Source organism: Heterodontus francisci, chromosome 28 (genome assembly GCF_036365525.1).
Source record: "Heterodontus francisci isolate sHetFra1 chromosome 28, sHetFra1.hap1, whole genome shotgun sequence".
In the NCBI taxonomy this organism is placed as follows: domain Eukaryota; kingdom Metazoa; phylum Chordata; class Chondrichthyes; order Heterodontiformes; family Heterodontidae; genus Heterodontus; species Heterodontus francisci.
In genome coordinates this window covers 23,495,033-23,520,879 of record NC_090398.1, presented here as the reverse complement: position 1 = coordinate 23,520,879, position 25,847 = coordinate 23,495,033, and the positions used below count along the sequence as shown (strand labels likewise).

The 25,847-nt window shown below is 43.1% G+C and overlaps 1 protein-coding gene across 8 annotated transcripts in view; it reads left to right on the top strand.

The window, feature by feature from the left end:
- Positions 1–25,847, top strand: part of LOC137385136 (NACHT, LRR and PYD domains-containing protein 3-like) — a 116,370-nt gene that overhangs the window by 42,579 nt on the left and 47,944 nt on the right. For 3 of the 8 annotated variants that reach the window (XM_068059978.1, XM_068059976.1, XM_068059977.1), the window contains 14 exons: positions 1,316–1,411; positions 3,522–3,617; positions 4,885–4,980; positions 7,006–7,101; positions 8,369–8,464; positions 10,490–10,585; positions 11,853–11,948; positions 13,974–14,069; positions 15,337–15,432; positions 17,458–17,553; positions 18,821–18,916; positions 20,942–21,037; positions 22,305–22,400; positions 25,319–25,414. In XM_068059978.1, the coding sequence (XP_067916079.1) occupies positions 1,316–1,411; positions 3,522–3,617; positions 4,885–4,980; positions 7,006–7,101; positions 8,369–8,464; positions 10,490–10,585; positions 11,853–11,948; positions 13,974–14,069; positions 15,337–15,432; positions 17,458–17,553; positions 18,821–18,916; positions 20,942–21,037; positions 22,305–22,400; positions 25,319–25,414 (1,344 nt within the window). Of the gene's footprint in view, positions 1–1,315; positions 1,412–2,732; positions 2,879–3,328; positions 3,438–3,521; positions 3,618–4,884; positions 4,981–6,810; positions 6,922–7,005; positions 7,102–8,368; positions 8,465–10,290; positions 10,406–10,489; positions 10,586–11,852; positions 11,949–13,770; positions 13,890–13,973; positions 14,070–15,336; positions 15,433–17,457; positions 17,554–18,820; positions 18,917–20,941; positions 21,038–22,304; positions 22,401–25,318; positions 25,415–25,847 lie in introns of those variants that run through there. The other 5 variants (XM_068059981.1, XM_068059979.1, XM_068059982.1 and 2 more) reach the window with 5 other exon arrangements.

Here is a 25,847-nt window from a genome sequence, read left to right as displayed (position 1 = left end):
AGTTGGTTATTTTCCTTCCAGCCTTCTCTGAGGCGGCAACCGCTGGTTTCCTTTCTTACAGCCTGTTGGCCTTCCATTGCTCCCGGGTGTTAAGAGCTACCGTGTGTCTGCAGGAAAAAAGACAGAGGCGCAAGGGGAGAGCCAACTGTGCAACAGCCCCAACAAACAAATTTCTCTGCAGCACCTGTGGAAGAGCCTGTCACTCCAGAATTGGCCTTTATAGCCACTCCAGGCGCTGCTTCACAAACCACTGACCACCACCAGGCGAGTATCCATTGTCTCTCGAGATAAGGAGGCCCAAAAGAATAGAGGGGTTTGGTGTCTAACATGTGTCTTTTGAACCAGTGACTCCTTGTTCATGGCCTGAAAGTCTGGAAGGGTGAAAACCACTTCTTCAGGTGTTACCCTGCAGTCTCTTTTTTTTCCACCAAAAAAAGTGTCTTTGATCGTTGGTCTCTATTGTTCTGGTCACCAGGTTTCCTGTCTTGTCCTTTAGCAGATTGGATGTGAGATCAGCTGACTTTCCAGACTCCATCTCAAACTGTTAAAAGTCACAGTTTTTAAAACATTATCATGTTACAATGTCCAGCATTCATAACAGTTGCATGATTGAAAACATTATATATTAGTGTTAATAATGGAACAGTGGTAAGTGTCCTCACCTCCTGCAGTGCTCATTAGTAAAGTGCTGACACTATGAAAGATGTGATAAATATCTTCAACTAAAAACACCAACCAGACCACAATCTCCATGAACACAAAGGGAATGTCGCTGCCTATAGTGACCAGAGGAACCACTGACTTATATATTGTGTAAGTGGATAGATATCACATTCCTAAAGTACCTGAATTTAGTTTCTGTACGCAGCAAATCACAAATATTAAACTCAAATCAGTGAATAAAATACCGCTCGACTGTAAAATCAAGTAATAGATCATATTCTTCAATGATCACAACACTTCATATTGCTAAGCACCATGTTCTTTATACCTTGGGAATATATCTGTTTCAGTCTGCATTATTTGAGTAAATATTACTAACATGTGCTGCCCATGGGATTATCGGCCGAAGGGAGCCCGTCTGGAACTAGGTTGTGATGTTCAGTGGGACTCACTAGATTTCATTGGACAGCTGCCTGTGTCACATCTGATGTACAGAGTTGATGGTAACACTCCAGAAATGCTTGATCACAGAGCTAACAGCTGTTGCACTGATCAGGGAGGAGGGACTGATACCATGTTTAACAAGGCAATATTCTACCTCTCATTTTCATATTTCTTTCTAACCTTCCGAATAACATTGTTTTTGTTACAGAGCACGAGACTCTGGGACCCCCTGATCCTGCTGTGGCTGAAGGTTCAAATAGTGGAGAAGATCCAACACTTTCAACAAAAACGAGAATGGGTTCAGGTAGGTTCACCACATTCTTGAAAATATAATCTTGATGGTGAGAATGGGCCCAGATCTCGTTTTCGATCCTGCCGCTCAGACAGGAAGAGGGAGCAGGACAGTAGCTGAGTAGAGGGAGGGAAGTAAATGACCATTTAGAGGGCACCTCAATCATATGTGGAGGGATCCCCCGAGTGCTGGTATTGTCCAATAGATAGCTGGTATTGGGGACTGTAAGGTGGATAGAGACAGTGAATCAGAGCAGGGGTTTCCTGAGCAATACTTTGGCACTGGGGAGCAGGAGGCCACCGGACTGGGGTGGTGATGAGAGACATGTGGGAGACGGAAATAGGAGGATGATAGTGGTGGGAGATTCGATAGTCAGGGAATAGGCAAACTCTTCTACAGCCCTGAGCATATCCCGAATGACAAGTTCCCTCCCTGGTGTCAAGAGGGAACGACATCCTAAAATAGATGAACCATCTCGGGGAAAGAAAGGAGAGCACAAAGTATCCCTGGTCAGTACCAATGACACATTTAGAGCCATGTTTATCAAGGGAATATTGAGCCTGAGGTAGTAGTCTAAAAAACGAGGCCTCCAGGTGGTGATCTCCTGGTTGTTTCGCATTGGGCCGCTTAAGAAGGTAAATATGAGGCAGGTGAATGTGTGGGTTCAGGACCCGCACAGGGGAAAAGGGTACACATTCTTCAGGCACTAGAGTGAGTTCAGAGGGAACGGAAGCGATTATCGTGATCTGAACTGAACAACAACAACAATGATTTCACAGAAAGGTTAAATGGAGCAGTGGGTTGATGGGAAATATCTGTATCTGAGACTAGAGAGTAATTAATAAAACGGTTAGAGCAAAACAGAACATTTATTGATTAGTGAAAAGTTGTGAGCAGGGAAAAAGGAAGAAGCTTTTCAATTAATGATAGATGAAGTCATTTGGTTAAAAATTGCAAGATGAGAAAGTATCCATGTTCGAAGGAATTGGAGAGTGTGTTGACTCCTGTCTGTATATTTTCTAATCATTCCAAACATAGGACCAAAAACATGAGATATTTAATCTCGTTCCAGAGGCAGGTTCTAAGTTTTTTACAGGGCTTAGAGTAAACTAGCTATGGATGCAAGTATAATTAAAGGGTTCCATGACAATGCTACAACAACAACACCTGCACTTGTGTAAAATGTTTAACACAGTAAAACATCCCAGGGTGCTCCTCAAGACCATAATCTAACCCCGGTTATCAAATGTGCAGTTATACATTTATGGTGTTTACTAAGATTGTTAAACACCTCAAGATTTTCCACAGATTAATGCTGTACATCAGTCACCGTTTGAAGATACTGTTCGGGTCACTGTGAGACCGTTAACATTAAAATACGAGAAATGAACTTTCAGACCAATTGAAAGAATTACACATCATGATGTCACATTTTAAGACTGCTTTTATAACAACTAAACTGAAAGAAATACCCACTAAGTAAGTAGATGATAACCCCAGATTACAAATAGAGTTATTTAATTTATTCATTAGAATATTTTTATCCCTCACACCACACTTACACATTACACAGTTCTCTTTGATGTTGCAAACTTTGTGTTTAAAAGTCCCAAACTCCTCCCAGTTGCAATGGGTTAAATCTCCCAGACCTTATCAAAATCAGTGTCCCCTTCGTTCACTTGTCTGAGCACTTTTAACCTGGATGTTGGTGATTAAGGCAATTCCTGGTGATACTGTTGGGCTTTTACTCCTTTGCTAAATTCAGCTTTAAAAACAGGCCTTTCACTGTATTAAGCTTGCAAGAGCAACTGTTCCCTCTCTCTCTTTTGAGGCCACCTCAGCTGGTTTGCTGGCTTCCTTCCTTGCAGTCTCCTCTGAAGCGGCAACCGCTGGTTTCCTTTCTTACAGCCTGTCTGCCTTCAGAAAATCAGTTAAACATATCAAGAAGCAAACATCATTCGCTTATTGTCCTTTTCCACTGTGCAAATTCAGAAGTCTGGTTTTCAGCAGAACCACCTTGGCCTTCCATTGCTCCCAGGTGTGAATAGCTGCCGGGTACATTTGTATCTTTTGAACCAGTGACTCCTTGTTCATGGCCCGAATAACATTGTTTTTGTTACAGAGCACGAGACTCTGGGACCCCCTGATCCTGCTGTGGCTGAAGGTTCAAACAGTGGAGAAGATCCAACACTTTCAACAAAACCGAGAATGGGTTCAGGTAGGTTCAGCACCTTCTTTAAAATATAATCTTGGTGCTGAAAATGGGCCCAGATCTCGTTTTCGATCCTGCTGCTCACACAGGAAGAGGGAGCAAGACAGTAGCTGAGCAGAGGGAGGGATGTAAATGACCATTTAGAGGGCACCTCAATCATATGTGGAGGGATCTCCCGAGTACTGGTATTGTCCAATAGATACCTGGTATTGGGGACTATAAGGTGGTTAGGGACAGTGAGTCAGAGCAGGGGTTTCCTGAGCAATACTTTGGCACTACGGAGCAGGAGGCCATCCGACTGGCGTGGTGATGAGAGACAGGTGGGGCACAGGAATAGGAGGACAATAGTGGTGGGAGATTCTATAGTCAGGGAATAGACAGTCCTTTCTGCAGCCCTAAGCAAGTCCACTCTGGTAAAGTCGTTGCATGGAGAATACACCAGGGAAATATTGTCCACCACGCATTTGTTTAAATCTAAAAAGGTGCATGTGCTGCCTATTGTGAACAGCCAAAGGGATGTGTTGTTTGATACGATCCCGCAGTCATTGGGATGTACGGCCTATGTACCTGGCATCTCACTGGCACTGAAATTCATATACCACGCTACTCATTTTTGGTAGGCGGGGCATCTTTTTGGCTTTATGGCAGCATCCTGTTAGTGTGCTAAGAATTAATCTCAAATTGGTTGTTATTGTATCAGTTAGGCTCGCAATATGGCTCAGGTAAGCATCCTAGATGCTGCATACATTCATACGCAGGGACCCCGTCCTGTGCAGACAAAAGGAACATGTCGAGTCTTCATGCCTTTTCTAAATTAAAACAAAGTGTGGGGGACAATAGGTTGCTGATCCATTCTCCATGGCAACGCCTGTAAAAATGAGAGGTGACCTGCCAACCAGTTAGCACCATTGTCCCATCAAGTAATGGATTATATTCTTCAATAATCACAGCGCTTCATATTGCAAAGCTGCATATTCTTTATACCACGGGAATGTCTGTTTTGGTCAACACTATGTTGGAACATTTTAAGAATGAGGCCTTCCCATGGATGTCTTGGCCAAAGAGAGCCCGTCTGGAAATGGAGTTCAGAGGGATGGGGCAGCTGCCTTTGTAACACCTGATGTGGAGAGTTGATCGTAAAACTCCGGAAATGCTCGATTGCAGTTGTACTGATGAAGGAGGATGGACTGACATCATGTTTAACAAGGCAAAATTGTACCTCTCATTTTCATATTTCTATGCAATGTTCCGATTAATATTGTATTTATTACAGGGAACGAAAATCTAGGAATGCCTGCCATTGCCTTGGCAGAAGTTTCAAACAATGCAGAAGGCCCAACATCTCCAACAGAAATAAGAATGGACACAGGTAGGTTCACAATCTTCTTTAAATATCATATCTGAGCTGAAGATGGGCCCAGATCCTGAGTAAGCTCACACAGGAAGAGGTAGCAGGATAGGGGCTCAGTTCAAAGAGGTAAGCGAGTGAACATCTAGAAGGCACAATACTCACACCTGGAGGGATCCCTTCGTCCTGGCACTGTCCAATAGAAACCTGGCATTCGGGACTGTAAAGTGGATAGAGTGGTGAGAGGCAGGTGGGGCACGGGAATAGGAGGATGATAGTGGTGGGAGATTCTATAGTCAAGGAATAGGCAGACTCTTCTACAGCCCTGAGCATATCCCGAATGACAAGTTCCCTCCCTGGTGTCAAGAGGGAACGACATCCTAAAATAGATGAACCATCTCGGGGAAAGAAAGGAGAGCACAAAGTATCCCTGGTCAGTACCAATGACACATTTAGAGCCATGTTTATCAAGGGAATATTGAGCCTGAGGTAGTAGTCTAAAAAACGAGGCCTCCAGGTGGTGATCTCCTGGTTGTTTCGCATTGGGCCGCTCAAGAAGGTAAATATGAGGCAGGTGAATGTGTGGGTTCAGGACCCGCACAGGGGAAAAGGGTACACATTCTTCAGGCACTAGAGTGAGTTCAGAGGGAACGGAAGCGATTATCGTGATCTGAACTGAACAACAACAACAATGATTTCACAGAAAGGTTAAATGGAGCAGTGGGTTGATGGGAAATATCTGTATCTGAGACTAGAGAGTAACTAATAAAACGGTTAGAGCAAAACAGAACATTTATTGATTAGTGAAAAGTTGTGAGCAGGGAAAAAGGAAGAAGCTTTTCAATTAATGATAGATGAAGTCATTTGGTTAAAAATTGCAAGATGAGAAAGTATCCATGTTCGAAGGAATTGGAGAGTGTGTTGACTCCTGTCTGTATATTTTCTAATCATTCCAAACATAGGACCAAAAACATGAGATATTTAATCTCGTTCCAGAGGCAGGTTCTAAGTTTTTTACAGGGCTTAGAGTAAACTAGCTATGGATGCAAGTATAATTAAAGGGTTCCATGACAATGCTACAACAACAACACCTGCACTTGTGTAAAATGTTTAACACAGTAAAACATCCCAGGGTGCTCCTCAAGACCATAATCTAACCCCGGTTATCAAATGTGCAGTTATACATTTATGGTGTTTACTAAGATTGTTAAACACCTCAAGATTTTCCACAGATTAATGCTGTACATCAGTCACCGTTTGAAGATACTGTTCGGGTCACTGTGAGACCGTTAACATTAAAATACGAGAAATGAACTTTCAGACCAATTGAAAGAATTACACATCATGATGTCACATTTTAAGACTGCTTTTATAACAACTAAACTGAAAGAAATACCCACTAAGTAAGTAGATGATAACCCCAGATTACAAATAGAGTTATTTAATTTATTCATTAGAATATTTTTATCCCTCACACCACACTTACACATTACACAGTTCTCTTTGACGTTGCAAACTTTGTGTTTAAAAGTCCCAAACTCCTCCCAGTTGCAATGGGTTAAATCTCCCAGACCTTATCAAAATCAGTGTCCCCTTCGTTCACTTGTCTGAGCACTTTTAACCTGGATGTTGGTGATTAAGGCAATTCCTGGTGATACTGTTGGGCTTTTACTCCTTTGCTAAATTCAGCTTTAAAAACAGGCCTTTCACTGTATTAAGCTTGCAAGAGCAACTGTTCCCTCTCTCTCTTTTGAGGCCACCTCAGCTGGTTTGCTGGCTTCCTTCCTTGCAGTCTCCTCTGAAGCGGCAACCGCTGGTTTCCTTTCTTACAGCCTGTCTGCCTTCAGAAAATCAGTTAAACATATCAAGAAGCAAACATCATTCGCTTATTGTCCTTTTCCACTGTGCAAATTCAGAAGTCTGGTTTTCAGCAGAACCACCTTGGCCTTCCATTGCTCCCAGGTGTGAATAGCTGCCGGGTACATTTGTATCTTTTGAACCAGTGACTCCTTGTTCATGGCCCGAATAACATTGTTTTTGTTACAGAGCACGAGACTCTGGGACCCCCTGATCCTGCTGTGGCTGAAGGTTCAAACAGTGGAGAAGATCCAACACTTTCAACAAAACCGAGAATGGGTTCAGGTAGGTTCAGCACCTTCTTTAAAATATAATCTTGGTGCTGAAAATGGGCCCAGATCTCGTTTTCGATCCTGCTGCTCACACAGGAAGAGGGAGCAAGACAGTAGCTGAGCAGAGGGAGGGATGTAAATGACCATTTAGAGGGCACCTCAATCATATGTGGAGGGATCTCCCGAGTACTGGTATTGTCCAATAGATACCTGGTATTGGGGACTATAAGGTGGTTAGGGACAGTGAGTCAGAGCAGGGGTTTCCTGAGCAATACTTTGGCACTACGGAGCAGGAGGCCATCCGACTGGCGTGGTGATGAGAGACAGGTGGGGCACAGGAATAGGAGGACAATAGTGGTGGGAGATTCTATAGTCAGGGAATAGACAGTCCTTTCTGCAGCCCTAAGCAAGTCCACTCTGGTAAAGTCGTTGCATGGAGAATACACCAGGGAAATATTGTCCACCACGCATTTGTTTAAATCTAAAAAGGTGCATGTGCTGCCTATTGTGAACAGCCAAAGGGATGTGTTGTTTGATACGATCCCGCAGTCATTGGGATGTACGGCCTATGTACCTGGCATCTCACTGGCACTGAAATTCATATACCACGCTACTCATTTTTGGTAGGCGGGGCATCTTTTTGGCTTTATGGCAGCATCCTGTTAGTGTGCTAAGAATTAATCTCAAATTGGTTGTTATTGTATCAGTTAGGCTCGCAATATGGCTCAGGTAAGCATCCTAGATGCTGCATACATTCATACGCAGGGACCCCGTCCTGTGCAGACAAAAGGAACATGTCGAGTCTTCATGCCTTTTCTAAATTAAAACAAAGTGTGGGGGACAATAGGTTGCTGATCCATTCTCCATGGCAACGCCTGTAAAAATGAGAGGTGACCTGCCAACCAGTTAGCACCATTGTCCCATCAAGTAATGGATTATATTCTTCAATAATCACAGCGCTTCATATTGCAAAGCTGCATATTCTTTATACCACGGGAATGTCTGTTTTGGTCAACACTATGTTGGAACATTTTAAGAATGAGGCCTTCCCATGGATGTCTTGGCCAAAGAGAGCCCGTCTGGAAATGGAGTTCAGAGGGATGGGGCAGCTGCCTTTGTAACACCTGATGTGGAGAGTTGATCGTAAAACTCCGGAAATGCTCGATTGCAGTTGTACTGATGAAGGAGGATGGACTGACATCATGTTTAACAAGGCAAAATTGTACCTCTCATTTTCATATTTCTATGCAATGTTCCGATTAATATTGTATTTATTACAGGGAACGAAAATCTAGGAATGCCTGCCATTGCCTTGGCAGAAGTTTCAAACAATGCAGAAGGCCCAACATCTCCAACAGAAATAAGAATGGACACAGGTAGGTTCACAATCTTCTTTAAATATCATATCTGAGCTGAAGATGGGCCCAGATCCTGAGTAAGCTCACACAGGAAGAGGTAGCAGGATAGGGGCTCAGTTCAAAGAGGTAAGCGAGTGAACATCTAGAAGGCACAATACTCACACCTGGAGGGATCCCTTCGTCCTGGCACTGTCCAATAGAAACCTGGCATTCGGGACTGTAAAGTGGATAGAGTGGTGAGAGGCAGGTGGGGCACGGGAATAGGAGGATGATAGTGGTGGGAGATTCTATAGTCAAGGAATAGGCAGACTCTTCTACAGCCCTGAGCATATCCCGAATGACAAGTTCCCTCCCTGGTGTCAAGAGGGAACGACATCCTAAAATAGATGAACCATCTCGGGGAAAGAAAGGAGAGCACAAAGTATCCCTGGTCAGTACCAATGACACATTTAGAGCCATGTTTATCAAGGGAATATTGAGCCTGAGGTAGTAGTCTAAAAAACGAGGCCTCCAGGTGGTGATCTCCTGGTTGTTTCGCATTGGGCCGCTCAAGAAGGTAAATATGAGGCAGGTGAATGTGTGGGTTCAGGACCCGCACAGGGGAAAAGGGTACACATTCTTCAGGCACTAGAGTGAGTTCAGAGGGAACGGAAGCGATTATCGTGATCTGAACTGAACAACAACAACAATGATTTCACAGAAAGGTTAAATGGAGCAGTGGGTTGATGGGAAATATCTGTATCTGAGACTAGAGAGTAACTAATAAAACGGTTAGAGCAAAACAGAACATTTATTGATTAGTGAAAAGTTGTGAGCAGGGAAAAAGGAAGAAGCTTTTCAATTAATGATAGATGAAGTCATTTGGTTAAAAATTGCAAGATGAGAAAGTATCCATGTTCGAAGGAATTGGAGAGTGTGTTGACTCCTGTCTGTATATTTTCTAATCATTCCAAACATAGGACCAAAAACATGAGATATTTAATCTCGTTCCAGAGGCAGGTTCTAAGTTTTTTACAGGGCTTAGAGTAAACTAGCTATGGATGCAAGTATAATTAAAGGGTTCCATGACAATGCTACAACAACAACACCTGCACTTGTGTAAAATGTTTAACACAGTAAAACATCCCAGGGTGCTCCTCAAGACCATAATCTAACCCCGGTTATCAAATGTGCAGTTATACATTTATGGTGTTTACTAAGATTGTTAAACACCTCAAGATTTTCCACAGATTAATGCTGTACATCAGTCACCGTTTGAAGATACTGTTCGGGTCACTGTGAGACCGTTAACATTAAAATACGAGAAATGAACTTTCAGACCAATTGAAAGAATTACACATCATGATGTCACATTTTAAGACTGCTTTTATAACAACTAAACTGAAAGAAATACCCACTAAGTAAGTAGATGATAACCCCAGATTACAAATAGAGTTATTTAATTTATTCATTAGAATATTTTTATCCCTCACACCACACTTACACATTACACAGTTCTCTTTGACGTTGCAAACTTTGTGTTTAAAAGTCCCAAACTCCTCCCAGTTGCAATGGGTTAAATCTCCCAGACCTTATCAAAATCAGTGTCCCCTTCGTTCACTTGTCTGAGCACTTTTAACCTGGATGTTGGTGATTAAGGCAATTCCTGGTGATACTGTTGGGCTTTTACTCCTTTGCTAAATTCAGCTTTAAAAACAGGCCTTTCACTGTATTAAGCTTGCAAGAGCAACTGTTCCCTCTCTCTCTTTTGAGGCCACCTCAGCTGGTTTGCTGGCTTCCTTCCTTGCAGTCTCCTCTGAAGCGGCAACCGCTGGTTTCCTTTCTTACAGCCTGTCTGCCTTCAGAAAATCAGTTAAACATATCAAGAAGCAAACATCATTCGCTTATTGTCCTTTTCCACTGTGCAAATTCAGAAGTCTGGTTTTCAGCAGAACCACCTTGGCCTTCCATTGCTCCCAGGTGTGAATAGCTGCCGGGTACATTTGTATCTTTTGAACCAGTGACTCCTTGTTCATGGCCCGAATAACATTGTTTTTGTTACAGAGCACGAGACTCTGGGACCCCCTGATCCTGCTGTGGCTGAAGGTTCAAACAGTGGAGAAGATCCAACACTTTCAACAAAACCGAGAATGGGTTCAGGTAGGTTCAGCACCTTCTTTAAAATATAATCTTGGTGCTGAAAATGGGCCCAGATCTCGTTTTCGATCCTGCTGCTCACACAGGAAGAGGGAGCAAGACAGTAGCTGAGCAGAGGGAGGGATGTAAATGACCATTTAGAGGGCACCTCAATCATATGTGGAGGGATCTCCCGAGTACTGGTATTGTCCAATAGATACCTGGTATTGGGGACTATAAGGTGGTTAGGGACAGTGAGTCAGAGCAGGGGTTTCCTGAGCAATACTTTGGCACTACGGAGCAGGAGGCCATCCGACTGGCGTGGTGATGAGAGACAGGTGGGGCACAGGAATAGGAGGACAATAGTGGTGGGAGATTCTATAGTCAGGGAATAGACAGTCCTTTCTGCAGCCCTAAGCAAGTCCACTCTGGTAAAGTCGTTGCATGGAGAATACACCAGGGAAATATTGTCCACCACGCATTTGTTTAAATCTAAAAAGGTGCATGTGCTGCCTATTGTGAACAGCCAAAGGGATGTGTTGTTTGATACGATCCCGCAGTCATTGGGATGTACGGCCTATGTACCTGGCATCTCACTGGCACTGAAATTCATATACCACGCTACTCATTTTTGGTAGGCGGGGCATCTTTTTGGCTTTATGGCAGCATCCTGTTAGTGTGCTAAGAATTAATCTCAAATTGGTTGTTATTGTATCAGTTAGGCTCGCAATATGGCTCAGGTAAGCATCCTAGATGCTGCATACATTCATACGCAGGGACCCCGTCCTGTGCAGACAAAAGGAACATGTCGAGTCTTCATGCCTTTTCTAAATTAAAACAAAGTGTGGGGGACAATAGGTTGCTGATCCATTCTCCATGGCAACGCCTGTAAAAATGAGAGGTGACCTGCCAACCAGTTAGCACCATTGTCCCATCAAGTAATGGATTATATTCTTCAATAATCACAGCGCTTCATATTGCAAAGCTGCATATTCTTTATACCACGGGAATGTCTGTTTTGGTCAACACTATGTTGGAACATTTTAAGAATGAGGCCTTCCCATGGATGTCTTGGCCAAAGAGAGCCCGTCTGGAAATGGAGTTCAGAGGGATGGGGCAGCTGCCTTTGTAACACCTGATGTGGAGAGTTGATCGTAAAACTCCGGAAATGCTCGATTGCAGTTGTACTGATGAAGGAGGATGGACTGACATCATGTTTAACAAGGCAAAATTGTACCTCTCATTTTCATATTTCTATGCAATGTTCCGATTAATATTGTATTTATTACAGGGAACGAAAATCTAGGAATGCCTGCCATTGCCTTGGCAGAAGTTTCAAACAATGCAGAAGGCCCAACATCTCCAACAGAAATAAGAATGGACACAGGTAGGTTCACAATCTTCTTTAAATATCATATCTGAGCTGAAGATGGGCCCAGATCCTGAGTAAGCTCACACAGGAAGAGGTAGCAGGATAGGGGCTCAGTTCAAAGAGGTAAGCGAGTGAACATCTAGAAGGCACAATACTCACACCTGGAGGGATCCCTTCGTCCTGGCACTGTCCAATAGAAACCTGGCATTCGGGACTGTAAAGTGGATAGAGTGGTGAGAGGCAGGTGGGGCACGGGAATAGGAGGATGATAGTGGTGGGAGATTCTATAGTCAAGGAATAGGCAGACTCTTCTACAGCCCTGAGCATATCCCGAATGACAAGTTCCCTCCCTGGTGTCAAGAGGGAACGACATCCTAAAATAGATGAACCATCTCGGGGAAAGAAAGGAGAGCACAAAGTATCCCTGGTCAGTACCAATGACACATTTAGAGCCATGTTTATCAAGGGAATATTGAGCCTGAGGTAGTAGTCTAAAAAACGAGGCCTCCAGGTGGTGATCTCCTGGTTGTTTCGCATTGGGCCGCTCAAGAAGGTAAATATGAGGCAGGTGAATGTGTGGGTTCAGGACCCGCACAGGGGAAAAGGGTACACATTCTTCAGGCACTAGAGTGAGTTCAGAGGGAACGGAAGCGATTATCGTGATCTGAACTGAACAACAACAACAATGATTTCACAGAAAGGTTAAATGGAGCAATGGGTTGATGGGAAATATCTGTATCTGAGACTAGAGAGTAACTAATAAAACGGTTAGAGCAAAACAGAACATTTATTGATTAGTGAAAAGTTGTGAGCAGGGAAAAAGGAAGAAGCTTTTCAATTAATGATAGATGAAGTCATTTGGTTAAAAATTGCAAGATGAGAAAGTATCCATGTTCGAAGGAATTGGAGAGTGTGTTGACTCCTGTCTGTATATTTTCTAATCATTCCAAACATAGGACCAAAAACATGAGATATTTAATCTCGTTCCAGAGGCAGGTTCTAAGTTTTTTACAGGGCTTAGAGTAAACTAGCTATGGATGCAAGTATAATTAAAGGGTTCCATGACAATGCTACAACAACAACACCTGCACTTGTGTAAAATGTTTAACACAGTAAAACATCCCAGGGTGCTCCTCAAGACCATAATCTAACCCCGGTTATCAAATGTGCAGTTATACATTTATGGTGTTTACTAAGATTGTTAAACACCTCAAGATTTTCCACAGATTAATGCTGTACATCAGTCACCGTTTGAAGATACTGTTCGGGTCACTGTGAGACCGTTAACATTAAAATACGAGAAATGAACTTTCAGACCAATTGAAAGAATTACACATCATGATGTCACATTTTAAGACTGCTTTTATAACAACTAAACTGAAAGAAATACCCACTAAGTAAGTAGATGATAACCCCAGATTACAAATAGAGTTATTTAATTTATTCATTAGAATATTTTTATCCCTCACACCACACTTACACATTACACAGTTCTCTTTGACGTTGCAAACTTTGTGTTTAAAAGTCCCAAACTCCTCCCAGTTGCAATGGGTTAAATCTCCCAGACCTTATCAAAATCAGTGTCCCCTTCGTTCACTTGTCTGAGCACTTTTAACCTGGATGTTGGTGATTAAGGCAATTCCTGGTGATACTGTTGGGCTTTTACTCCTTTGCTAAATTCAGCTTTAAAAACAGGCCTTTCACTGTATTAAGCTTGCAAGAGCAACTGTTCCCTCTCTCTCTTTTGAGGCCACCTCAGCTGGTTTGCTGGCTTCCTTCCTTGCAGTCTCCTCTGAAGCGGCAACCGCTGGTTTCCTTTCTTACAGCCTGTCTGCCTTCAGAAAATCAGTTAAACATATCAAGAAGCAAACATCATTCGCTTATTGTCCTTTTCCACTGTGCAAATTCAGAAGTCTGGTTTTCAGCAGAACCACCTTGGCCTTCCATTGCTCCCAGGTGTGAATAGCTGCCGGGTACATTTGTATCTTTTGAACCAGTGACTCCTTGTTCATGGCCCGAATAACATTGTTTTTGTTACAGAGCACGAGACTCTGGGACCCCCTGATCCTGCTGTGGCTGAAGGTTCAAACAGTGGAGAAGATCCAACACTTTCAACAAAACCGAGAATGGGTTCAGGTAGGTTCAGCACCTTCTTTAAAATATAATCTTGGTGCTGAAAATGGGCCCAGATCTCGTTTTCGATCCTGCTGCTCACACAGGAAGAGGGAGCAAGACAGTAGCTGAGCAGAGGGAGGGATGTAAATGACCATTTAGAGGGCACCTCAATCATATGTGGAGGGATCTCCCGAGTACTGGTATTGTCCAATAGATACCTGGTATTGGGGACTATAAGGTGGTTAGGGACAGTGAATCAGAGCAGGGGTTTCCTGAGCAATACTTTGGCACTACGGAGCAGGAGGCCATCCGACTGGCGTGGTGATGAGAGACAGGTGGGGCACAGGAATAGGAGGACAATAGTGGTGGGAGATTCTATAGTCAGGGAATAGACAGTCCTTTCTGCAGCCCTAAGCAAGTCCACTCTGGTAAAGTCGTTGCATGGAGAATACACCAGGGAAATATTGTCCACCACGCATTTGTTTAAATCTAAAAAGGTGCATGTGCTGCCTATTGTGAACAGCCAAAGGGATGTGTTGTTTGATACGATCCCGCAGTCATTGGGATGTACGGCCTATGTACCTGGCATCTCACTGGCACTGAAATTCATATACCACGCTACTCATTTTTGGTAGGCGGGGCATCTTTTTGGCTTTATGGCAGCATCCTGTTAGTGTGCTAAGAATTAATCTCAAATTGGTTGTTATTGTATCAGTTAGGCTCGCAATATGGCTCAGGTAAGCATCCTAGATGCTGCATACATTCATACGCAGGGACCCCGTCCTGTGCAGACAAAAGGAACATGTCGAGTCTTCATGCCTTTTCTAAATTAAAACAAAGTGTGGGGGACAATAGGTTGCTGATCCATTCTCCATGGCAACGCCTGTAAAAATGAGAGGTGACCTGCCAACCAGTTAGCACCATTGTCCCATCAAGTAATGGATTATATTCTTCAATAATCACAGCGCTTCATATTGCAAAGCTGCATATTCTTTATACCACGGGAATGTCTGTTTTGGTCAACACTATGTTGGAACATTTTAAGAATGAGGCCTTCCCATGGATGTCTTGGCCAAAGAGAGCCCGTCTGGAAATGGAGTTCAGAGGGATGGGGCAGCTGCCTTTGTAACACCTGATGTGGAGAGTTGATCGTAAAACTCCGGAAATGCTCGATTGCAGTTGTACTGATGAAGGAGGATGGACTGACATCATGTTTAACAAGGCAAAATTGTACCTCTCATTTTCATATTTCTATGCAATGTTCCGATTAATATTGTATTTATTACAGGGAACGAAAATCTAGGAATGCCTGCCATTGCCTTGGCAGAAGTTTCAAACAATGCAGAAGGCCCAACATCTCCAACAGAAATAAGAATGGACACAGGTAGGTTCACAATCTTCTTTAAATATCATATCTGAGCTGAAGATGGGCCCAGATCCTGAGTAAGCTCACACAGGAAGAGGTAGCAGGATAGGGGCTCAGTTCAAAGAGGTAAGCGAGTGAACATCTAGAAGGCACAATACTCACACCTGGAGGGATCCCTTCGTCCTGGCACTGTCCAATAGAAACCTGGCATTCGGGACTGTAAAGTGGATAGAGTGGTGAGAGGCAGGTGGGGCACGGGAATAGGAGGATGATAGTGGTGGGAGATTCTATAGTCAAGGAATAGGCAGACTCTTCTACAGCCCTGAGCATATCCCGAATGACAAGTTCCCTCCCTGGTGTCAAGAGGGAACGACATCCTAAAATAGATGAACCATCTCGGGGAAAGAAAGGAGAGCACAAAGTATCCCTGGTCAGTACCAATGACACATTTAGAGCCATGTTTATCAAGGGAATATTGAGCCTGAGGTAGTAGTCTAAAAAACGAGGCCTCCAGGTGGTGATCTCCTGGTTGTTTCGCATTGGGCCGCTCAAGAAGGTAAATATGAGGCAGGTGAATGTGTGGGTTCAGGACCCGCACAGGGGAAAAGGGTACACATTCTTCAGGCACTAGAGTGAGTTCAGAGGGAACGGAAGCGATTATCGTGATCTGAACTGAACAACAACAACAATGATTTCACAGAAAGGTTAAATGGAGCAATGGGTTGATGGGAAATATCTGTATCTGAGACTAGAGAGTAACTAATAAAACGGTTAGAGCAAAACAGAACATTTATTGATTAGTGAAAAGTTGTGAGCAGGGAAAAAGGAAGAAGCTTTTCAATTAATGATAGATGAAGTCATTTGGTTAAAAATTGCAAGATGAGAAAGTATCCATGTTCGAAGGAATTGGAGAGTGTGTTGACTCCTGTCTGTATATTTTCTAATCATTCCAAACATAGGACCAAAAACATGAGATATTTAATCTCGTTCCAGAGGCAGGTTCTAAGTTTTTTACAGGGCTTAGAGTAAACTAGCTATGGATGCAAGTATAATTAAAGGGTTCCATGACAATGCTACAACAACAACACCTGCACTTGTGTAAAATGTTTAACACAGTAAAACATCCCAGGGTGCTCCTCAAGACCATAATCTAACCCCGGTTATCAAATGTGCAGTTATACATTTATGGTGTTTACTAAGATTGTTAAACACCTCAAGATTTTCCACAGATTAATGCTGTACATCAGTCACCGTTTGAAGATACTGTTCGGGTCACTGTGAGACCGTTAACATTAAAATACGAGAAATGAACTTTCAGACCAATTGAAAGAATTACACATCATGATGTCACATTTTAAGACTGCTTTTATAACAACTAAACTGAAAGAAATACCCACTAAGTAAGTAGATGATAACCCCAGATTACAAATAGAGTTATTTAATTTATTCATTAGAATATTTTTATCCCTCACACCACACTTACACATTACACAGTTCTCTTTGATGTTGCAAACTTTGTGTTTAAAAGTCCCAAACTCCTCCCAGTTGCAATGGGTTAAATCTCCCAGACCTTATCAAAATCAGTGTCCCCTTCGTTCACTTGTCTGAGCACTTTTAACCTGGATGTTGGTGATTAAGGCAATTCCTGGTGATACTGTTGGGCTTTTACTCCTTTGCTAAATTCAGCTTTAAAAACAGGCCTTTCACTGTATTAAGCTTGCAAGAGCAACTGTTCCCTCTCTCTCTTTTGAGGCCACCTCAGCTGGTTTGCTGGCTTCCTTCCTTGCAGTCTCCTCTGAAGCGGCAACCGCTGGTTTCCTTTCTTACAGCCTGTCTGCCTTCAGAAAATCAGTTAAACATATCAAGAAGCAAACATCATTCGCTTATTGTCCTTTTCCACTGTGCAAATTCAGAAGTCTGGTTTTCAGCAGAACCACCTTGGCCTTCCATTGCTCCCAGGTGTGAATAGCTGCCGGGTACATTTGTATCTTTTGAACCAGTGACTCCTTGTTCATGGCCCGAATAACATTGTTTTTGTTACAGAGCACGAGACTCTGGGACCCCCTGATCCTGCTGTGGCTGAAGGTTCAAACAGTGGAGAAGATCCAACACTTTCAACAAAACCGAGAATGGGTTCAGGTAGGTTCAGCACCTTCTTTAAAATATAATCTTGGTGCTGAAAATGGGCCCAGATCTCGTTTTCGATCCTGCTGCTCACACAGGAAGAGGGAGCAAGACAGTAGCTGAGCAGAGGGAGGGATGTAAATGACCATTTAGAGGGCACCTCAATCATATGTGGAGGGATCTCCCGAGTACTGGTATTGTCCAATAGATACCTGGTATTGGGGACTATAAGGTGGTTAGGGACAGTGAATCAGAGCAGGGGTTTCCTGAGCAATACTTTGGCACTACGGAGCAGGAGGCCATCCGACTGGCGTGGTGATGAGAGACAGGTGGGGCACAGGAATAGGAGGACAATAGTGGTGGGAGATTCTATAGTCAGGGAATAGACAGTCCTTTCTGCAGCCCTAAGCAAGTCCACTCTGGTAAAGTCGTTGCATGGAGAATACACCAGGGAAATATTGTCCACCACGCATTTGTTTAAATCTAAAAAGGTGCATGTGCTGCCTATTGTGAACAGCCAAAGGGATGTGTTGTTTGATACGATCCCGCAGTCATTGGGATGTACGGCCTATGTACCTGGCATCTCACTGGCACTGAAATTCATATACCACGCTACTCATTTTTGGTAGGCGGGGCATCTTTTTGGCTTTATGGCAGCATCCTGTTAGTGTGCTAAGAATTAATCTCAAATTGGTTGTTATTGTATCAGTTAGGCTCGCAATATGGCTCAGGTAAGCATCCTAGATGCTGCATACATTCATACGCAGGGACCCCGTCCTGTGCAGACAAAAGGAACATGTCGAGTCTTCATGCCTTTTCTAAATTAAAACAAAGTGTGGGGGACAATAGGTTGCTGATCCATTCTCCATGGCAACGCCTGTAAAAATGAGAGGTGACCTGCCAACCAGTTAGCACCATTGTCCCATCAAGTAATGGATTATATTCTTCAATAATCACAGCGCTTCATATTGCAAAGCTGCATATTCTTTATACCACGGGAATGTCTGTTTTGGTCAACACTATGTTGGAACATTTTAAGAATGAGGCCTTCCCATGGATGTCTTGGCCAAAGAGAGCCCGTCTGGAAATGGAGTTCAGAGGGATGGGGCAGCTGCCTTTGTAACACCTGATGTGGAGAGTTGATCGTAAAACTCCGGAAATGCTCGATTGCAGTTGTACTGATGAAGGAGGATGGACTGACATCATGTTTAACAAGGCAAAATTGTACCTCTCATTTTCATATTTCTATGCAATGTTCCGATTAATATTGTATTTATTACAGGGAACGAAAATCTAGGAATGCCTGCCATTGCCTTGGCAGAAGTTTCAAACAATGCAGAAGGCCCAACATCTCCAACAGAAATAAGAATGGACACAGGTAGGTTCACAATCTTCTTTAAATATCATATCTGAGCTGAAGATGGGCCCAGATCCTGAGTAAGCTCACACAGGAAGAGGTAGCAGGATAGGGGCTCAGTTCAAAGAGGTAAGCGAGTGAACATCTAGAAGGCACAATACTCACACCTGGAGGGATCCCTTCGTCCTGGCACTGTCCAATAGAAACCTGGCATTCGGGACTGTAAAGTGGATAGAGTGGTGAGAGGCAGGTGGGGCACGGGAATAGGAGGATGATAGTGGTGGGAGATTCTATAGTCAAGGAATAGGCAGACTCTTCTACAGCCCTGAGCATATCCCGAATGACAAGTTCCCTCCCTGGTGTCAAGAGGGAACGACATCCTAAAATAGATGAACCATCTCGGGGAAAGAAAGGAGAGCACAAAGTATCCCTGGTCAGTACCAATGACACATTTAGAGCCATGTTTATCAAGGGAATATTGAGCCTGAGGTAGTAGTCTAAAAAACGAGGCCTCCAGGTGGTGATCTCCTGGTTGTTTCGCATTGGGCCGCTCAAGAAGGTAAATATGAGGCAGGTGAATGTGTGGGTTCAGGACCCGCACAGGGGAAAAGGGTACACATTCTTCAGGCACTAGAGTGAGTTCAGAGGGAACGGAAGCGATTATCGTGATCTGAACTGAACAACAACAACAATGATTTCACAGAAAGGTTAAATGGAGCAGTGGGTTGATGGGAAATATCTGTATCTGAGACTAGAGAGTAACTAATAAAACGGTTAGAGCAAAACAGAACATTTATTGATTAGTGAAAAGTTGTGAGCAGGGAAAAAGGAAGAAGCTTTTCAATTAATGATAGATGAAGTCATTTGGTTAAAAATTGCAAGATGAGAAAGTATCCATGTTCGAAGGAATTGGAGAGTGTGTTGACTCCTGTCTGTATATTTTCTAATCATTCCAAACATAGGACCAAAAACATGAGATATTTAATCTCGTTCCAGAGGCAGGTTCTAAGTTTTTTACAGGGCTTAGAGTAAACTAGCTATGGATGCAAGTATAATTAAAGGGTTCCATGACAATGCTACAACAACAACACCTGCACTTGTGTAAAATGTTTAACACAGTAAAACATCCTAGGGTGCTCCTCAAGACCATAATCTAACCCCGGTTATCAAATGTGCAGTTATACATTTATGGTGTTTACTAAGATTGTTAAACACCTCAAGATTTTCCACAGATTAATGCTGTACATCAGTCACCGTTTGAAGATACTGTTCGGGTCACTGTGAGACCGTTAACATTAAAATACGAGAAATGAACTTTCAGACCAATTGAAAGAATTACACATCATGATGTCACATTTTAAGACTGCTTTTATAACAACTAAACTGAAAGAAATACCCACTAAGTAAGTAGATGATAACCCCAGATTACAAATAGAGTTATTTAATTTATTCATTAGAATATTTTTATCCCTCACACCACACTTACACATTACACAGTTCTCTTTGACGTTGCAAACTTTGTGTTTAAAAGTCCCAAACTCCTCCCAGTTGCAATGGGTTAAATCTCCCAGACCTTATCAAAATCAGTGTCCCCTTCGTTCACTTGTCTGAGCACTTTTAACCTGGATGTTGGTGATTAAGGCAATTCCTGGTGATACTGTTGGGCTTTTACTCCTTTGCTAAATTCAGCTTTAAAAACAGGCCTTTCACTGTATTAAGCTTGCAAGAGCAACTGTTCCCTCTCTCTCTTTTGAGGCCACCTCAGCTGGTTTGCTGGCTTCCTTCCTTGCAGTCTCCTCTGAAGCGGCAACCGCTGGTTTCCTTTCTTACAGCCTGTCTGCCTTCAGAAAATCAGTTAAACATATCAAGAAGCAAACATCATTCGCTTATTGTCCTTTTCCACTGTGCAAATTCAGAAGTCTGGTTTTCAGCAGAACCACCTTGGCCTTCCATTGCTCCCAGGTGTGAATAGCTGCCGGGTACATTTGTATCTTTTGAACCAGTGACTCCTTGTTCATGGCCCGAATAACATTGTTTTTGTTACAGAGCACGAGACTCTGGGACCCCCTGATCCTGCTGTGGCTGAAGGTTCAAACAGTGGAGAAGATCCAACACTTTCAACAAAACCGAGAATGGGTTCAGGTAGGTTCAGCACCTTCTTTAAAATATAATCTTGGTGCTGAAAATGGGCCCAGATCTCGTTTTCGATCCTGCTGCTCACACAGGAAGAGGGAGCAAGACAGTAGCTGAGCAGAGGGAGGGATGTAAATGACCATTTAGAGGGCACCTCAATCATATGTGGAGGGATCTCCCGAGTACTGGTATTGTCCAATAGATACCTGGTATTGGGGACTATAAGGTGGTTAGGGACAGTGAATCAGAGCAGGGGTTTCCTGAGCAATACTTTGGCACTACGGAGCAGGAGGCCATCCGACTGGCGTGGTGATGAGAGACAGGTGGGGCACAGGAATAGGAGGACAATAGTGGTGGGAGATTCTATAGTCAGGGAATAGACAGTCCTTTCTGCAGCCCTAAGCAAGTCCACTCTGGTAAAGTCGTTGCATGGAGAATACACCAGGGAAATATTGTCCACCACGCATTTGTTTAAATCTAAAAAGGTGCATGTGCTGCCTATTGTGAACAGCCAAAGGGATGTGTTGTTTGATACGATCCCGCAGTCATTGGGATGTACGGCCTATGTACCTGGCATCTCACTGGCACTGAAATTCATATACCACGCTACTCATTTTTGGTAGGCGGGGCATCTTTTTGGCTTTATGGCAGCATCCTGTTAGTGTGCTAAGAATTAATCTCAAATTGGTTGTTATTGTATCAGTTAGGCTCGCAATATGGCTCAGGTAAGCATCCTAGATGCTGCATACATTCATACGCAGGGACCCCGTCCTGTGCAGACAAAAGGAACATGTCGAGTCTTCATGCCTTTTCTAAATTAAAACAAAGTGTGGGGGACAATAGGTTGCTGATCCATTCTCCATGGCAACGCCTGTAAAAATGAGAGGTGACCTGCCAACCAGTTAGCACCATTGTCCCATCAAGTAATGGATTATATTCTTCAATAATCACAGCGCTTCATATTGCAAAGCTGCATATTCTTTATACCACGGGAATGTCTGTTTTGGTGAACACTATGTTGGAACATTTTAAGAATGAGGCCTTCCCATGGATGTTTTGGCCAAAGAGAGCCCGTCTGGAAATGGAGTTCAGAGGGATGGGGCAGCTGCCTTTGTAACACCTGATGTGGAGAGTTGATCGTAAAACTCCAGAAATGCTCGATTGCAGTTGTACTGATGAAGGAGGATGGACTGACATCATGTTTAACAAGGCAAAATTGTACCTCTCATTTTCATATTTCTATGCAATGTTCCGATTAATATTGTATTTATTACAGGGAACGAAAATCTAGGAATGCCTGCCATTGCCTTGGCAGAAGTTTCAAACAATGCAGAAGGCCCAACATCTCCAACAGAAATAAGAATGGACACAGGTAGGTTCACAATCTTCTTTAAATATCATATCTGAGCTGAAGATGGGCCCAGATCCTGAGTAAGCTCACACAGGAAGAGGTAGCAGGATAGGGGCTCAGTTCAAAGAGGTAAGCGAGTGAACATCTAGAAGGCACAATACTCACACCTGGAGGGATCCCTTCGTCCTGGCACTGTCCAATAGAAACCTGGCATTCGGGACTGTAAAGTGGATAGAGTGGTGAGAGGCAGGTGGGGCACGGGAATAGGAGGATGATAGTGGTGGGAGATTCTATAGTCAAGGAATAGGCAGACTCTTCTACAGCCCTGAGCATATCCCGAATGACAAGTTCCCTCCCTGGTGTCAAGAGGGAACGACATCCTAAAATAGATGAACCATCTCGGGGAAAGAAAGGAGAGCACAAAGTATCCCTGGTCAGTACCAATGACACATTTAGAGCCATGTTTATCAAGGGAATATTGAGCCTGAGGTAGTAGTCTAAAAAACGAGGCCTCCAGGTGGTGATCTCCTGGTTGTTTCGCATTGGGCCGCTTAAGAAGGTAAATATGAGGCAGGTGAATGTGTGGGTTCAGGACCCGCACAGGGGAAAAGGGTACACATTCTTCAGGCACTAGAGTGAGTTCAGAGGGAACGGAAGCGATTATCGTGATCTGAACTGAACAACAACAACAATGATTTCACAGAAAGGTTAAATGGAGCAGTGGGTTGATGGGAAATATCTGTATCTGAGACTAGAGAGTAATTAATAAAACGGTTAGAGCAAAACAGAACATTTATTGATTAGTGAAAAGTTGTGAGCAGGGAAAAAGGAAGAAGCTTTTCAATTAATGAGAGATGAAGTCATCTGGTTAAAAATTGCAAGATGAGAAAGTATCCATGTTCGAAGGAATTGGAGAGTGTGTTGACTCATGCCTGTAAATTTTATAATCATTCCAAACATAGGACCAAAAACATGAGATATTTAATCTCGTTCCAGAGGCAGGTTCTAAGTTTTTACAGGGTTGAGAGTAAACTAGCTCTGGATGCAAGTATAATTAAAGGGTTCCATGACAATGCTACAACAACAACACATGCACTTGTGTAAAATGTTTAGTACAGTAAAACATCCCAGGGTGCTCCTCAAGACCATAATCTAACCCCGGTTATCAAATGTGCAGTTATACATTTATGGTGTTTACTAAGATTGTTAAACACCTCAAGATTTTTCACAGATTAATGCTGTACATCAGCTCACTGTTTAAAGATACTGTTCGGGTCACTGTGAGACCGTTAACATTAAAATACGAGAAATGAACTTTCAGACCAATTCAAAGAGTTACACATCATGATGTCACATTTTAAGACTGCTTTTATAACAACTAAACTGAAAGAAATACCCACTAAGTAAGTAGATGATAACCCCAGATTACAAATAGAGTTATTTAATTTATTCATCAGAATATTTTTATACTTCACACCACACTTACACATTACACAGTTCTCTTTGATGTTGCAAACTTTGTGTTTAAAAGTCCCAAACTCCTCCCAGTTGCAATGGGTTAGATCTCCCAGACCTTATCAAAATCAGTGTCCCCTTCGTTCACTTGTCTGAGCACTTTTAACCTGGATGTTGGTGATTAAGGCAATTCCTGGTGATACTGTTGGGCTTTTACTCCTTTGCTAAATTCAGCTTTAAAAACAGGCCTTTCACTGTATTAAGCTTGCAAGAGCAGCTGTTCCCTCTCTCTCTTTTGAGGCCACCTCAGCTGGTTTGCTGGCTTCCTTCCTTGCAGTCTCCTCTGAAGCAGCAACCGCTGGTTTCCTTTCTTACAGCCTGTCTGCCTTCAGAAAATCAGTTAAACATATTTAGAAGCAAACATCATTCGCTTATTGTCCTTTTCCACTGCAAATTCAGAAGTCTGGTTTTCAGCAGAACCACCTTGACCTTCCATTGCTCCCAGGTGTGAATATTTGGTACATTTGTATCTTGAACCAGTGACTGCTTGTTCACGGCCCGAAGGTCTGGTAGGGTACAAACCACCATCCTTCAGGTGTTACTCTGCAGTCTCTTTTTTTTTTGGTCTCTATTATTCTGGTCACTAGGTTACCTGTCTTGTCCTTTAGCAGATTGGATGTGAGATCAGCTGACTTTCCAGACTCCATCTCAAACTGTTAAAAGTCACAGTTTTTAAAACATGATCATGTTACAATGTCCAGCATTCATAACAGTTGCATGATTGAAAACATTATATATTAGTGTTAATAATGGAACAGTGGTAAGTGTCCTCACCTCCTGCAGTGCTCATTAGTAAAGTGCTGACACTATGAAAGATGTGATAAATATCTTCAACTAAAAACACCAACCAGACCACAATCTCCATGAACACAAAGGGAATGTCGCTGCCTATAGTGACCAGAGGAACCACTGACTTATATATTGTGTAAGTGGATAGATATCACATTCCTAAAGTACCTGAATTTAGTTTCTGTACGCAGCAAATCACAAATATTAAACTCAAATCAGTGAATAAAATACCGCTCGACTGTAAAATCAAGTAATAGATCATATTCTTCAATGATCACAACACTTCATATTGCTAAGCAGCATGTTCTTTATACCTTGGGAATATATCTGTTTCAGTCTGCACTATCTGAGTAAATATTACCAACGTGTGCTGCCCATGGGAGTATCGGCCGAAGGGAGCCCGTCTGGAATTAGGTTGTGATGTTCAGTGGGACTCACTAGATTTCATTGGACAGCTGCCTGTGTCACATCTGATGTACAGAGTTGATGGTAACACTCCAGAAATGCTCGATCACAGAGCTAACAGCTGTTGTACTGATCAGGGAGGAGGGACTGATACCATGTTTAACAAGGCAATATTCCAACTCTCATTTTCATATTTCTTTCTAACCTTCCTAATAATATTCTAATAATAGAGCATGAGAATTTGAGACCCCCTGATCCTGCCGTGGCTGAAGGTTCAAACAGTGGAGAAGATCCAACACTTTCAAGAAAAACACGAATGGATTCAGGTAGGTTCACAACCTTCTTTAAACTATAATCTCGGTGCTGCAGAAGGGCCTAGATCTCATGTTCGATCCTGCAGCTCACACGGGAGGTAGCAGCAGGGCAGTGGCTGAGTCGAAGGAGGGAAATGAATGTCCATCTTCTACGCACCTCTGTCATATGTGGAGGGATCCCCCGGGTATTGTCATTGTCCAATAGATACCTTGCATTGGGGACAGTCAGGTGGATAGAGACAGTAAATCAGAGCAGGAGCGTCTTGAGCAACGGTGTGGCACTGGGGAGCAGGAGGCCACCCGAGTGGGGCGGTGGTGAGAGACAGGTGGGGCACGGGGATCGAAGGACGATCGTGGTGGGAGATTCTATGGTCAGGAGAATAGACAGACTCTTCTACAGACCTGAGCAAGTCCAGAAGGGTAAGTTACCTCCCTAGTACCAGAG